The sequence below is a fragment of the Arvicola amphibius genome, chromosome 13 (genome assembly GCF_903992535.2).
Source record: "Arvicola amphibius chromosome 13, mArvAmp1.2, whole genome shotgun sequence".
NCBI classification, from domain to species: Eukaryota; Metazoa; Chordata; class Mammalia; order Rodentia; family Cricetidae; genus Arvicola; species Arvicola amphibius.
Window position 1 is genome coordinate 51,531,328 of NC_052059.1, and position 13,420 is coordinate 51,544,747.

General features: G+C 36.7%; 1 protein-coding gene across 3 annotated transcripts in view; it reads left to right on the forward strand.

Moving 5' to 3' along the window:
• The window catches only part of Ints6 (integrator complex subunit 6), an 82,664-nt gene that overhangs the window by 65,855 nt on the left and 3,389 nt on the right, over positions 1-13,420 (forward strand). For 2 of the 3 annotated variants that reach the window (XM_038309895.1, XM_038309897.2), the window contains 6 exons: positions 379-594; positions 3,367-3,493; positions 4,285-4,427; positions 6,271-6,502; positions 10,091-10,453; positions 11,463-11,556. In XM_038309895.1, coding sequence (XP_038165823.1) covers positions 379-594; positions 3,367-3,493; positions 4,285-4,427; positions 6,271-6,502; positions 10,091-10,453; positions 11,463-11,556 — 1,175 coding nt within the window. The remainder of the gene's footprint in view (positions 1-378; positions 595-3,366; positions 3,494-4,284; positions 4,428-6,270; positions 6,503-10,090; positions 10,454-11,462; positions 11,557-13,420) is intronic. The other variant, XM_038309896.1, reaches the window with a different exon arrangement.

A 13,420-nucleotide genomic window follows, 5' to 3' on the forward strand; every position in this document is an offset into this window, starting at 1 on the left:
TTGTCTTGCTGCAGAAGTTTAGAGTCGTAATTTATTTGTTTTACTTCAAGACAGGGTTTCTCTGTATAACTCTGGCTGACCTAGAACTCACCTTTTAAACAGGCTTTCCTCAAGCTCAGAGATCTGCCTGCCTCTGCCTCCTGAATGCTGGAATTAAAGGCCTACGCCACCTCTACCTGATTGAACTGTAATTATTTTAACTGATAAGATATTGTTATTTAAGGTATGTTTGGTTTTCTAGTACTCAGTGTAAACTGTGATTACTTGAGACGTTAAATTTTTAAATGCAATAAATAATTTATGGAAGGACATATTCATTAGTATTTGATTTATAAATTTAAAATGCATTGACGCAATTCTTGTTTCTTTTTATTTTAGGCCAAAATTGAATCTGATAGAGTCATCGGATCTGTAGGCAAAAAAGTAGTGCAGGAAACTGGAATTAAAGTCCGAAGCCGGTCACATGGTTTGTCGATGGCACATAGGAAAGGTTTTCAACAAATGCTGCAGGGAATTTCAGAGGATGTCCCCCACAGGCTGCTCGACATTAATATGAAGGAGTATGCTGGGTTCCAGGTTGCTTTACTAAATAAGGTAACAGCTCAACACTGCTTTAGTTGTGTTGTATTCTTGATAGAGCAAGTCGCAGTTTACGTTACTGGAATTCAATTTGTCCAAGCTTCAAGAGGCCCTTTTATATGGTTGCAGAAAGATACTCATTGTATTATCACCAGACTATTGAGTTTTGGGGATTCAAACAGAAATTGTATATGGTGTAAATGAATGAGTTGATTGATGAGTAGTAAGCTTATTTGTTTTACAGATGACAACAAAGGCTTAAAGATTGCTAAACATTATAGAGCTGGTATTAGAATTCATATAGAACAACTTAAAATGCTTTATGCTCATTATTATAACTCTTCATTTCAGTTGCCTTTTTGTAGACAATAGCCAAGCTGTTTCTAACATTTGGAAATATAAAGGGTCTGGAATAGTTGAACCAATTTTAAAACAGGAATAAAGTTGGAGTAATGAAACCATGTGATTTAGAACTGAAAAACTACAGAAGTTGTATTGGGATGATTGTGTGTGGTTAAATACACAGAGGAGCAGTAGAATGGAATAGAGTTGAAGCAGGTTCTCTCACAGTCATTTAACAGAGGTGCCATGATAATCAAAATGGGAAAAGAGCCTTTAAAACAGTGCTACAACAGTGGATATTCCTATACAAAATAATTAACTGCAGACATTTATCTCACATTATTTGAAGTAATCACAGTCATAAATAGAAGAATTGAAACTTCTGCTTACAAAAGAAAAAAAAACGAGAATATCTGTAGCACAATTAATACAAACTCAGAGGCAGAAACTGAAGTTCAACCTGAAGGTCAGAAAAGCAAAGCAGTCAGCCACTGACTCTTACCTCTACCTCTGTCCAAAATGGCCACCCTACCTCCAGGAATCTCAGAATGAGACTGAGAGCTGTTTCTTCCCGTTTTATAATCCTCTCTAGGGCTGGGATTAAAGGCATGTGTTACTGCTACCTGGTCTTTAAGGCTGGCCAGTTTTACGTTTTACTTTTCTGATCCTCAGGCAAGCTTAATTTATTGAACTGCAAGAGAAAAATCCCACTACAAAAGTCTTGATGATGTTTTAAGCTAATGAAGATTCTTTTTTTAAAGATTTATTTATCTTTTATGTGTACAGTGTTCTGCCTGTGTGTACACCAACACGCCAGAAGAGGGCACCTGATATCATTACAGATAATGTGAGCCACCATGTGGTTGCTGGGAAGAGCAGCTGGTGCTCTTAAGTGCTGAGCCATCTCTCTAGGCCTGCTCATGAAGATTTTTTTTTTTTTTTTAGTATAACATAAAACACACACACACACACACACACACACACACACACAACAATGGTAAATTGAACTTTGTAAAAATTAGATATCTATCTGGGCAATGGTGGGTCATGCCTTTAATCCCCGCACTCAGGGAGACAGAGGCAGGCTGATCTCTGTGAGTTCGAGGCTAGCCTGATCTACAGAGCTAGCTCTTATGACAGGAGATACACAGAGAAACCCTGTCTTTAAAAACAAAACAGAGCAAACAAAAAAAAATAATAAATATCTTGCTCTTCATTGAACTATTGCAACAAGATGTTGAATGATAGAATGATTGCTTAGCATCTGAGAGTCCTTGTTTTTACCCTTAGTACTATATACCTTAAAGAAAGAAGACAAAAAAAATCAAAATAGGCAAGGTACAGGTCAGAGAGAGCACTTAACATGATAAAAGACTTCTAACAAAAAATTGAATATTCCAGTAAAAATAACCAAAATACCACAACTGAAGAAACACTTCATCAGAGAAACACAAACACCACATAGTAAGGTAAATAGCCTTTAAGCCACCAGAGGAATGCAAATTATAGCATAATGTGATATTCTTATATCATAGAGTTACTTGAAGTGTCTAGTGTTGGGTCAGACACAGAAGAATTGGAACTCTCATAAATGAGCGAAGGAAGGGCTAAAGAGATAGCTCAGCAGTTATGAGCAATGGCTGCCATCCCAGAGGACCTGAGTTTGAGTCTCAGCACCTACGCCATAGCTCACAACCATCTGTAACTCTAATACCAGGGAATCTTGAGGAACTGCTCATACATGGTAAACCATGCAGGCAAAAACACATAAAAATAAACAAGTAAATGCCAGATTTTCATAAACTTGTTATAGTAAAAAACCCACGTGGTTTTATTAAAAAGATAAAGTTGTATTTTCATAAAATGAAATAGTATTGTGGAATAAAAAGTAAAACAGACTAGTGAAGTAAAAGAAGTCAGATAAGATATGAAAACTTAAGTATTGGAAGATTCCGCATAGGCAGAAAGCTACCTGTAATTAGTGCCTGGGACAGAATAAGAATTGATGGTATATAGGCCTAGGGAAATGTGGGGCCGGGAAGTACTCTAAAGCTAGGTGTGATGCTGTCACCCAACAGTAAGCTCTTACTTGCTCATCAGGTCACATGCTTAAATGTCAAAGCAGTTTTTAGAAACCCTTCCAGTGTTTAAGGGGTTTTGTTAAGTGATTTGCTTCTCTTACTCAGAACATACTGAACGGTCTTTAAAGTTAAAGGTGAATTTGAAATTATTTTGTTGAGCTTGCCATAAAATTTCTATCATTTGGCCCTAAAATAGTGTATTTAAAATTGCATCTTATGTCTGTTTTCTTTTTTCCTTTTAAAACTACATAATTAACTTAAATATTCTATATTTTATTTTTTGGTCCTGTGCTGTAGGCTACGAGATTTTAGACCCTTTTAAATTCTGTTTAGAAATATTTTATCCTTGAATGTGTTTATGTAGGATTTGAAGCCTCAGACCTTTAGAAATGCTTATGATATACCAAGACGGAATCTTCTGGATCATTTAACAAGAATGAGATCTAATCTTTTAAAGAGCACCCGCAAATTTCTTAAAGGCCAGGATGAAGGTTAGAGTATGATTTTAAATATTTCTGTTTGTGAAATAACTTTTTTTATAATTTGTAAGGGAATGGTAACATAAATTTTACAGACTTACAGTCTCGTTAATTCAAGCAAATGACATTAAAGGGGAGAATCATTCACGCAGATATATATATATATATATATATATATATATATATATATATACACATATATATATATACACATACATACAATAAAATAATTTATATACAAATAAATTGTTTTTAAACAGGGTAATCATCCCATATTTTCTACCTTCCTTTTTACTGTCACTGTTAGCTATAAATTCTCTTACCAGCTTATTTCATATTTTTTTTTTTTTATTTATTTATTTATTTATTTATTTATTTATTTATTTATTTATTTGCCTTCCTCGTACCTTCATACACATGGACACTTAGAGTCATTTTCTTGCATTATTTTAGTTTCTGATAGTTTTGATTCCGGGTGGCCATTTCATGGCATATTCTGTTACTTTCTTGATTTATCTATGGCATCTACTGTAGATCACATCAGATAATCATTAGCCTTTGCTGTGACTTAAGCATTCTCCTTACAGGTTTATATTCATTTGATAATTCCACTTTACTATTTTCTACAAATTCTACTATATTTTGCCTAAAAAATAAAATTAGTACTTTTAAGTTTTACTTTTGAGGAATTAAAGGTTGTTATATTTTTAATTTTCCCATATTAACTTAGTACATAGTAACATGGGATAAGTGCAATTATTAGTGAGGGTAACTTTTGTTGTTGATATGTTCTCTCTGAAAAGATCAAGTGCACAGTGTACCTATAGCACAAATGGGGAATTACCAGGAGTACCTCAAGCAAGTACCTTCTCCACTGAGAGAACTTGATCCTGATCAGCCTCGAAGGTTGCATACATTTGGCAATCCCTTTAAATTGGATAAAAAGGTAACTGAAATGTTCTGTGATATAACTTGTTTGTGATAGCTGTTGTCAATTTAACTAAAGTTATTTTCTGTGTAGAATATCTTATTAAAATGTTAATATTAAAGAATTGAGATTAGTTGTGCCACTTAGAAAACTGTATAGAGAGGTTGGGGAGATGGCCCAGTGCCATGCAAGGCTGAAGAACTGTATTCAGATTCACAGAACCCATAAAAAAGCCAGACACTGTAGCATTCATTTGTAATCTCAGCACTTCTGGCAAATTGGGAGTTAGAGACAGGTGACCCCCAGAAGCTAGTCAACCAGCTAACCTAACACACAGTGTCTTACACTAATGTCTTAAACAAGGTGGAAGGTGAGATCTGATGCTTGAGATTGTAACCCCTGACTTCTATGTGTATATAGTATGCATGTCCGTACCATGCTGCCATCAATGCACGTGCCCCCACACAAATGGCATGGATATTCAAGAAAGGGATATTTTCTTTTTTGGTATAGAGTAGAAAAGTATACCGGAGGCTATGGGGAGAAGGGTGAAGAAGGGAAAGATAATGATTAAGTGGGATACTAAGTCTCAGCTTGAGGACTTAAGTTTTAGTGATCTATTGACAACATTGTAATCACTAATAATAATAATAGTAGTCTTATTTCAAAATTTGTAAATGGACATTTTTGCTTTTTTAAAAAATTTTCATTTAAAAGTGTTTTGTTTTTATTTTACACACCAACCACAGTTTCTTCTCCTTCCATTCCTCCTGCTCCCCCCACCTTCCTCTCACTTAACCCCTCCCCCTCCACTCTTTGGAAAGGGTAAGGCCTCCCAAAGGGAGTCAACAAAGTCTGGCATATCAAGTTGAGGAGGGCCAAGCTCCTCCCTTCTGTATCAAGTCTGAGCGAGGTATCCCTCCATAGGGAATGGGCTCCAAAAAGCCAGTTCATGCACTAGAAATAAGTCATGGGCCCACATACTGCCCAGGCCAAGAACTGTTAGCCACATTTAGAGAGGCCTAGTTTGGTCATAGATAGGTTCCCCAGGTATCAATGCAGAGTCAGTGAGCTCCCACTAGCTCGGGTCAGCTGTCTGTGGATTTCCCCATTATGATCTTGACCCCTTTGCTCATATAATCTCTCCTTCTTCTCTTCGACTGGACTCTGGGAGCTAGGCTCAGTGCTTCTCTGCATCTGCTCCATCAGTTACTGAATGAAGATTCTATGATGACAGTTAGGGTGCTCATCAGTGCGATTATAGGGGAAGGCCAGTTCAGACACCCTCTTCACTATTGCTTAGGGTCTTAGCTGGGATCATCCTTGTAGCTTCCTGGCAGTTTCCCTAGTACCATATTTCTCTCTAACCCCATAATGGCTCCTTCTGTGAAGATATTTCTTTCCTTGTCCTCCCTCTCTGTCCCTCCCCCAACTCAGTCATCCTGTTCCCTCATGTTCTCCTCTCCCTTCCACTGGTTAAGAGTAATAAGTGCTCTTAGCTTTTGATCCCACAGTTAAATCTTTAAAAATAGTGTGTGGGTGTGTGTATGTGTGTGCGTGCTCATGTCATGGCACACGTGGAAGTCAGAGGATAAATAAATTTCTGTCAGTTCTCTGATTCTTCCACCTTTCTGTAGGTTCTGGGCTCTGAACTCAGGTCCCCAGGATTATGAGGCAAAACACCCTTACCTGCTATTCTGTCTTGCCAGCTCTTAAGTAAACCTTTCTACACTGTATGCATAAGTCAAGCTATTACATTATATGCTATAAATGTGTAGTTATTCATCGGTTAAAATAAGTTGTGACCATTACATATTTAAAAATATGTATAAATCCAAGAACATTTTATATCTGTTAATAGGGTATGATGATAGATGAAGCAGATGAATTTGTGGCTGGACCTCAAAATAAACACAAACGGCCTGGAGAGCCAAGCATGCAAGGGATCCCGAAGAGACGCCGATGTGCCTCTCCACTCTTGAGAGGCCGGCGGCAGAGCCCTGCTGTGAATAGTCACATCGGAGGGAAAGGACCGCCTGCACCCATGACTCAAGCACAGCCAGGTCTTATTAAACCCCTTCCTCTGAATAAAGGTAGCACTTTGGGGCTTTCAAATACTACTTGCTATTTTGGGTTTTATAATAGAAACAGAAAAAGATTGTTCAGCAAAGTCCAGTGAGTATTGTTTATTGTGAATTGATGTGTAGTAGCTTTTGGATGTATTTTTGATGAACACTTTATATAGTCATACTTTATTGTATTACATATTATGCTCTAAAATGATGTTAGTAAATCTCAAGTATTTCACAAATGGTTTTGGAAGGAGTGTTGTCACTACCAGCTAAAATATAATTTTCAGTTTAGTAAAACCCAACAACTAACTATTAAATTATATTATACTATATTACAGATGTGAGCAAGGCAGTAGTGATCTCTGTCCTTACAGTAGTCAAGGAAATTCAGAGTCAATCAATTACAAGTGTGATAAATGTTAGAGAGTATACTGTGGAAGCATTTAACATGAAGAATTAATTTCCTAAGAACATTCTGTTTGTAGATGAGTGTAAATTAAAGCTTTACCTATGCTGAAGAGTCTAAAGATAATATGTATAAAATATATATAAAGATAAAGGTATTAAGGAGACACCAAAGAATTCCATTATAGCATTGGTTTTGGGAATATTTAGTAAGAAGAGATTGGAAAAATGTCCAGAATCCAGATCATGGATGACCTTGGAACCTGTTGTAAAGAGTCTCTATTTTATTTTATCCCAAGGACAGTGAGAAACTATTGAAAGGTTTGAAGGAGGTGATAACCTGGTTAATTAGGATTTCATAGTTATATTTGAATATAATGTGCAATATCAGGGAGAATATATATACGTGTGTGTGTGTGTGTGTGTGTGTATGAGGATATAGAAAACTTAATAAATCAGTGTTTTTATTAGTCCTACATAGTGACCCCCACTGGCTTATATTATATCTTAAATGGAGAGACGTCCAATATTATGTACCATTTGATGGAATTTTGCAATACTCCCTCTTAAATAGACTTGATCCTTCTCTTCTACCTCTATTGAATATCAGAGTGATCAGGCCTCTGGATCCAATAATTCCATAGGAAATAAAAGAGACTGATAAACATGTTAAGTACAGAAAAGGGTAGAGTCAGAAAATTAAAGTAATAGGGAAACTTATAGGACAAAAAAAATCTGTTGTTTTGTTTTTGTTGTTAAAGTGAAAAGAGAGGTACAGAAGGTTTATAGAGTTCCAGTTACAATGCAAGGGCCTCATTTGGACCAGAGTCAGATAAGATCAAACATTTTCAAAAAGACTGTATAAAATAACTGGAGGCTATGTATGCGGACGGGATAGCTAATGTTATAGTGTTACTAGTATGTGTCCACAGGGGCTAGTTAGTAAATACAGATGATTATAACCTGACAGTGTGTGTCTTGAGAAACAATAGGCAAGTTGGGAAAGCAGTGAGTGTGAATTTCATAGTGTGTTGGCAATTTCAAATGCCTTAAAAATAGACCAAGAAAATTAGAAACATCTTTTGGTCGCTGGCTGTTTTACCAGTAATACTTTGATTTATTTATTTGTGGAGTAAAGGACAGAAAGCTTCAAAAATGGGATGAAGGGAAAGTGAGAAGAGAAAAATAAAGACAATGTGTATGAACAACTTAGTTTTAAGTTTAGCTCTAAAGGATAGAGAGGCTGGCAAGTGGTCCAGAAAAGTTAATGGAGATGAAAATGGTGGTTTTGCTTTGAGAGTGTTTTAAATCCTGGCATGATGGACACATTATAGAGAAAGGTCAAAATAAAGATGAAATAGGCCGTAATCTCCACCATGAAGGAAAGAGGAAATGGCCCAGAGTGCTAATAAAAGAATGCTTCTTCTTTCTCTTAAACAAAATGGGTTTGGGAATAAATTCGGGACAAGGGTGTAGAAGAGATTTCAAGGCTTTGCATTTCTCCTGTAAAAAGAAAGTAGGTGTATACTACTGAGATAAAGGGGAGATTGGAAAAAGAGAATGAAGCTGAATAGTATCTGTCGGAGAGGGAGAAGATTTTGTGGTAGGCTTGCTATAAGCAGTTGTGAAGATCTAGGCCTAGGTTGTAAATGGGACCACCCCTGCAGACCTGGCTCCCATTTCCAGCAGTTGCTATCACTCCAATTAAAGGTCTTCATCTAGCAGTTAGGTTAAACTAGCCATTAAGTGTGGTGTTTTACTTGGCAGATGTACTGTAGTGCAGGGACACTGGTAAAATTGACCTATAATGGGGATAAGCCTCATAAAGAGGAAAGTGACTATATAGGACAGTCTGATTGTTAGAAGAAAGAGGAGGAGCCGTTAGAGTAGAAGTCGAGCTGGAGTACTGCAGAGGGACGCACCTCCATCTCTAAGTTTGTGTCAAATGGGACAGATGGAAGTGGGACTGAAAGTTTTTTTTATAGATGATGCTCTGCATAGATATTGGTGAGGTGTTCCTGGGGTCCTAGTTAAACTACATGTTATCGTGCACATCAAGGCTGGGGCACAAAGGAAGCATTTGAGAGGCTCAACTGGAGCTAGTGCTACTTTGAGAACCTCCTAGAATGTCAGGAGGGACTTGAGAATGTACAGTAGATGAAGTGACAGAACATGTGCACTGGGCTCAATAGGAAGATAATGACGAAGGGAGTAGGTAAGTGACAGATTGCTCAAAGGTGTAAGAGGTTTTTTTTAATTAAATAGAAAACTTGAAATTACATTTAGGAAGTGAAGGAGTCAGTGGCTGTAATGTCCCACTTGTACTTTCAGAATTGAAAAGGAGAACAGTATTCTTGTTTTTAATTTTTAAATAGGAGCGCTAGGTTTTCATTAAAGCAGAAATTATTGTGGTTTTTAGTCCTGACCTTAGATTGTGGAGAACTATTAGTAAAGAAGTGTTTGCAAACCATGGGGTAGAATTTAGAAGGAGATGATAGAAGGAGGAGAGTGGTGGATTTGTGGGAATGTTGTTCAAGAAAGCATGTGGAAACCAGATCTTTACATTGGGATATAGAACAACGAGTTCAGCTGGTGCTCTGGAGGCTGGTGAACAATCCAAACTTTAGGAGTCATGTCTAAGAATATTGTATTTATTGGTAAGCTGGCAAACTTTTGTGTCTACTGGTCTAATGAGCTGAAGTGGGCACCAAAGTATTGCATGGCTGGGGACTTAAAGGAGAGCTAAAAAACTATCTGCTGTGAGGTGTGCCCTGCAGAATGCTGAGCAGGAAACACCGTTCAGTGCTTATTTTTCTCTCTAAAGAATAGCAGGTTTATAAGACTAAAATAAGCTTAAGATAAGGTGGGTAGGACTCTAAGGTAAAGGTGACAATTTTAGTGATGTATTTTTTTTCTGAAGTACTGAAAATTTGTTTAATAAAATTGCTAAAATAAGGTATAAAATTGAAAGCTAAAATAGGCTTTGTTTTAAATTTCTAAGCACAGAATTGAAGGTTTTGTGTTATGAATGCTTCATATTGATATGCTGTATCTTTGTCAAAGTCTTAGAGTTCTATCACATTGTTGGTATGTCTTAAGTCTAAGAAATGAGTTATTTGTGGTAGTTGTGTTACTTGAGCATTTTTATTGTGTACTTTAATACTGGTTCTCACTTTTGGCTCCATTTCTTGGGTTTCATTTCAGAAGCCACTAATGATTCAGCAGTAGATGATGTGGTTGAAAATCATGTTGCAGACCAGCTTTCATCAGACATGACACCAAATACTATGGATACTGAATTTCTAACATCTCCAGCCAATCTAATGGAACCATCAACCAATCATACAGAAGCTCTTGGTCATGAACATTTAGGAAATAATGACCTCACTGTTGGTGGATTTTTAGAAAATCATGATGAGCCAAGAAATAAAGAACAAAGTGCTGAAGAGAGTATACCAGCATCTTCACTCAGCAAGGGAAAGAAATCGGTGCATTGCAGAAGCCATGAAGAGGTCAACACTGAACTAAAAGCACAAATTATGAAAGAGATCCGAAAGCCAGGAAGAAGTATGTAGAATTAGTTGATTTCTTTATGTGTCCCAGTAAGCAAAAGCAAGTCAAATTCACGAAAGCATATATTTGATTCTAGATCAGTCTTAAAGTACTATCTGAATTCTGTAAGATTTAAGTTTTTGTTTAGCTGGAAAACACTGAATAATCTTGGTGCTCATGGTACTCCAGTATGGTAGACAGCAGGGAATCTAGCTAAAAAAGACGGTAGAGATGGAGTAGCTGCCACGACAGGGGCCCAGAGTCGTGACAAATCTTAGAACAGGAAACCCAAACAGATGGGTGAACACTACTAAATGCCTGAGTGTCGAGTTGACAGGGTGTCTAACAAGTAGGGCAGCCATATAGCCCAAAATTCAGTTCTCTGCAAGTCCCTTTAAAACCTGTGTGTTTGTAAAGTTTCCCTCTACCACCCATCATCATTCATGAATTATGACAGCTACCTGGATGTGCTTTAGCCCCAACCAAAGTCATTAAGACTATTGTGCAAGAGAACTCTCTGGGCACAAGAACTGAGTAGTACTGGCATCCATCCATTCAGTGCCGTCACTACTGTGATGGCATAGGGAAATGTCGTAGAAGGGTATTGAGGAAGTTGTAGAGTCTGGGATGGAGCTATATGTGAAAACTTGGAACTGAAAGCAGTACCTTTAACCTTTTAGGGTTTTCTTCTTCTATGTGTTAAGAGTTAGAGTTTAAATGTTAAAGACTGTTTGCCTGTTTCTCTGGGTGACTGCAGAGCTCTTTAATTCATCTCTAGGCTGGCTGCTGTCTTATACTGGGAAGTTTTGGGGCTGGGCAACAAAAAGGTGCTTGGAAAGTTGTTTAATTTTTGGCGATGCATACTTCCATGCACACATTTACAAGTAGGGCACCTGTTAACAGTGGTAACATTTTTGTGGGGAATACTTTTGTCTGAGTATATCTCAGTGCAAAAAAGCTGCAGGAGAAACACTGAGAATACAAATAAAAGCCAGTTAATTGCTTTTCCTTCTCTTGTTTTAAGAATATGAAAGAATCTTCACATTACTGAAGCATGTGCAAGGCAGTTTACAAACAAGACTAATATTTTTACAGAATGTCATTAAGGAAGCATCCAGGTAAAGAAGCTTGTTTGTTAGTGAATACTAATGAATGCTTTTCAGTCTGTATATGTTTGAATGGCACTTGTTATGTACTTGGGTTTATGCATGCATTTAATTCATTGAAATGTGTGAGATTTCTCCCTTACCTCTTCCCCTTTTTATCAAATTCAAAGTTGTTCATTGGAATAGACACATAAACCCTTAAGGGATTATGGTTCTTTTCTTTGTAAATTATTATATTACTTTAAAATTGGTTTTTTTTCCTCTTTTGCTTTTTTGTATTGTTGTAAATCTTTAATTTCCCACCTTTTTATAGTAATAATTAATTTAAATGATAAGAAATAGCCACGAAAGGTAATACTGTAGTGTTAGTAAGGTTGAGAACAACTGCTTTAGTTATAGCTAGAGAGGGATTTTTGTTTTGTTTTTGAGTGACTTGGGCATGGGTTACTTAAATGATCAAGATAAGGTATTTCATTTTCATATAAGTTGAAATATTTTAGATTATTCTGTTAATGTCAACTCTTCTGGCTTTTGTTCAGTTCAAAGTATGCCTTGAATTTTTAGTGTAGATGATTTTGAGACAGTCTTTTGCTTCATAGCCCAGGCTGGTCTCAAACTCAGATTCACTCATTCTGCCTTAGTTTTCCCAATGCTGTGATTATAGGCATGTGCCCTCTACTGATGCATCTTGGGTCTCGTGTTCCTTGCACCTGTCCTTTTGCCACTTTGGTCATAGAATGTGGTGCCTGTTTGAATCATTTTACAAGTAAGAAAGAAGTAGAAGCAGATCATCTAGTATTTTAAGATATTAAAAAAAACACCAGTGATAGTAATGATTTTGTGTATATAATTTTAACCTACATATATTTAGTACAGAAAAACATTTTGTGCTGTATATTTGGTGTTGTAGATACCTTATTACACTTGATGCCCCTACTCCTCAAATTGTAGTAGAACACTGTGATTTTTAAATGCCACTACCAGTTTTCATTTCCGTTTTGTAGGAACTTGCATTTCTTCCTTGTATTTTTTTTTTAACACTCAGTTTTCAAAACTGATTAAATGGTACTATAGTAATTACTTTGGGATCTTTTACTATAATGTTTAGAATCCTTATATATGTTAATATTTTTTCTCCTTTTTATTTTCCTTTTTGGTGGTAGGAAGAATGATCACTGTAACATTGTTCCTAGGACTAGATTCATTCTTTTAAGAGAAAACTGTAATTCTGTTCTGGTATGAAGGATAATTTACAAATCTTTCATCAAGTTTTTACCACTTTATTTTGTGTTTTTGGTACACATGTGGAGGTCAGAGGACAACTTCTAGGAGTCAAGATTGAACACTCAGGTCATCACGGTTCAGGGTTGGCTGTGGCTCTTCTGAGCTATCTTGCTAGTCCCCAATAATTTTTTTTGTCTTTTGTGGGGGGGGGGGAGTTTCTCTGTGTTCTGGAACTCATTCTGTAGACCATGCTGGCCTCAAACTCACAGAGATCCACCTACTGTTGACTCCCGAGTGCTGGGATTAAAGGCATGCACCACGACCACCTGGCACTCAACATTTTTTTTAGAAAGTATTTTCTTTGTGAGATTATAATATCATGAGATGTCCCTCTTCCCTTTCTTCTCTCTAGAACCTCTCATATACCCTCCTTGCTTGCTTTCAAATCCATAGCCTCTTGTACCATTAACTATTGTATCTGTGTATACTTGTTTATATATTTTTTCTTAAGTATATAAATATAACCTGCTTGATCTATATAATGTTACTTGTATGTATGTTTTCAGGGCTGTGCATTTGTTACTGTATAACCAATTGGTGTACTTTCGCCGGAGGAAGATTATTTCTCCTGCTCTCAGCATTCCTTAGTTGC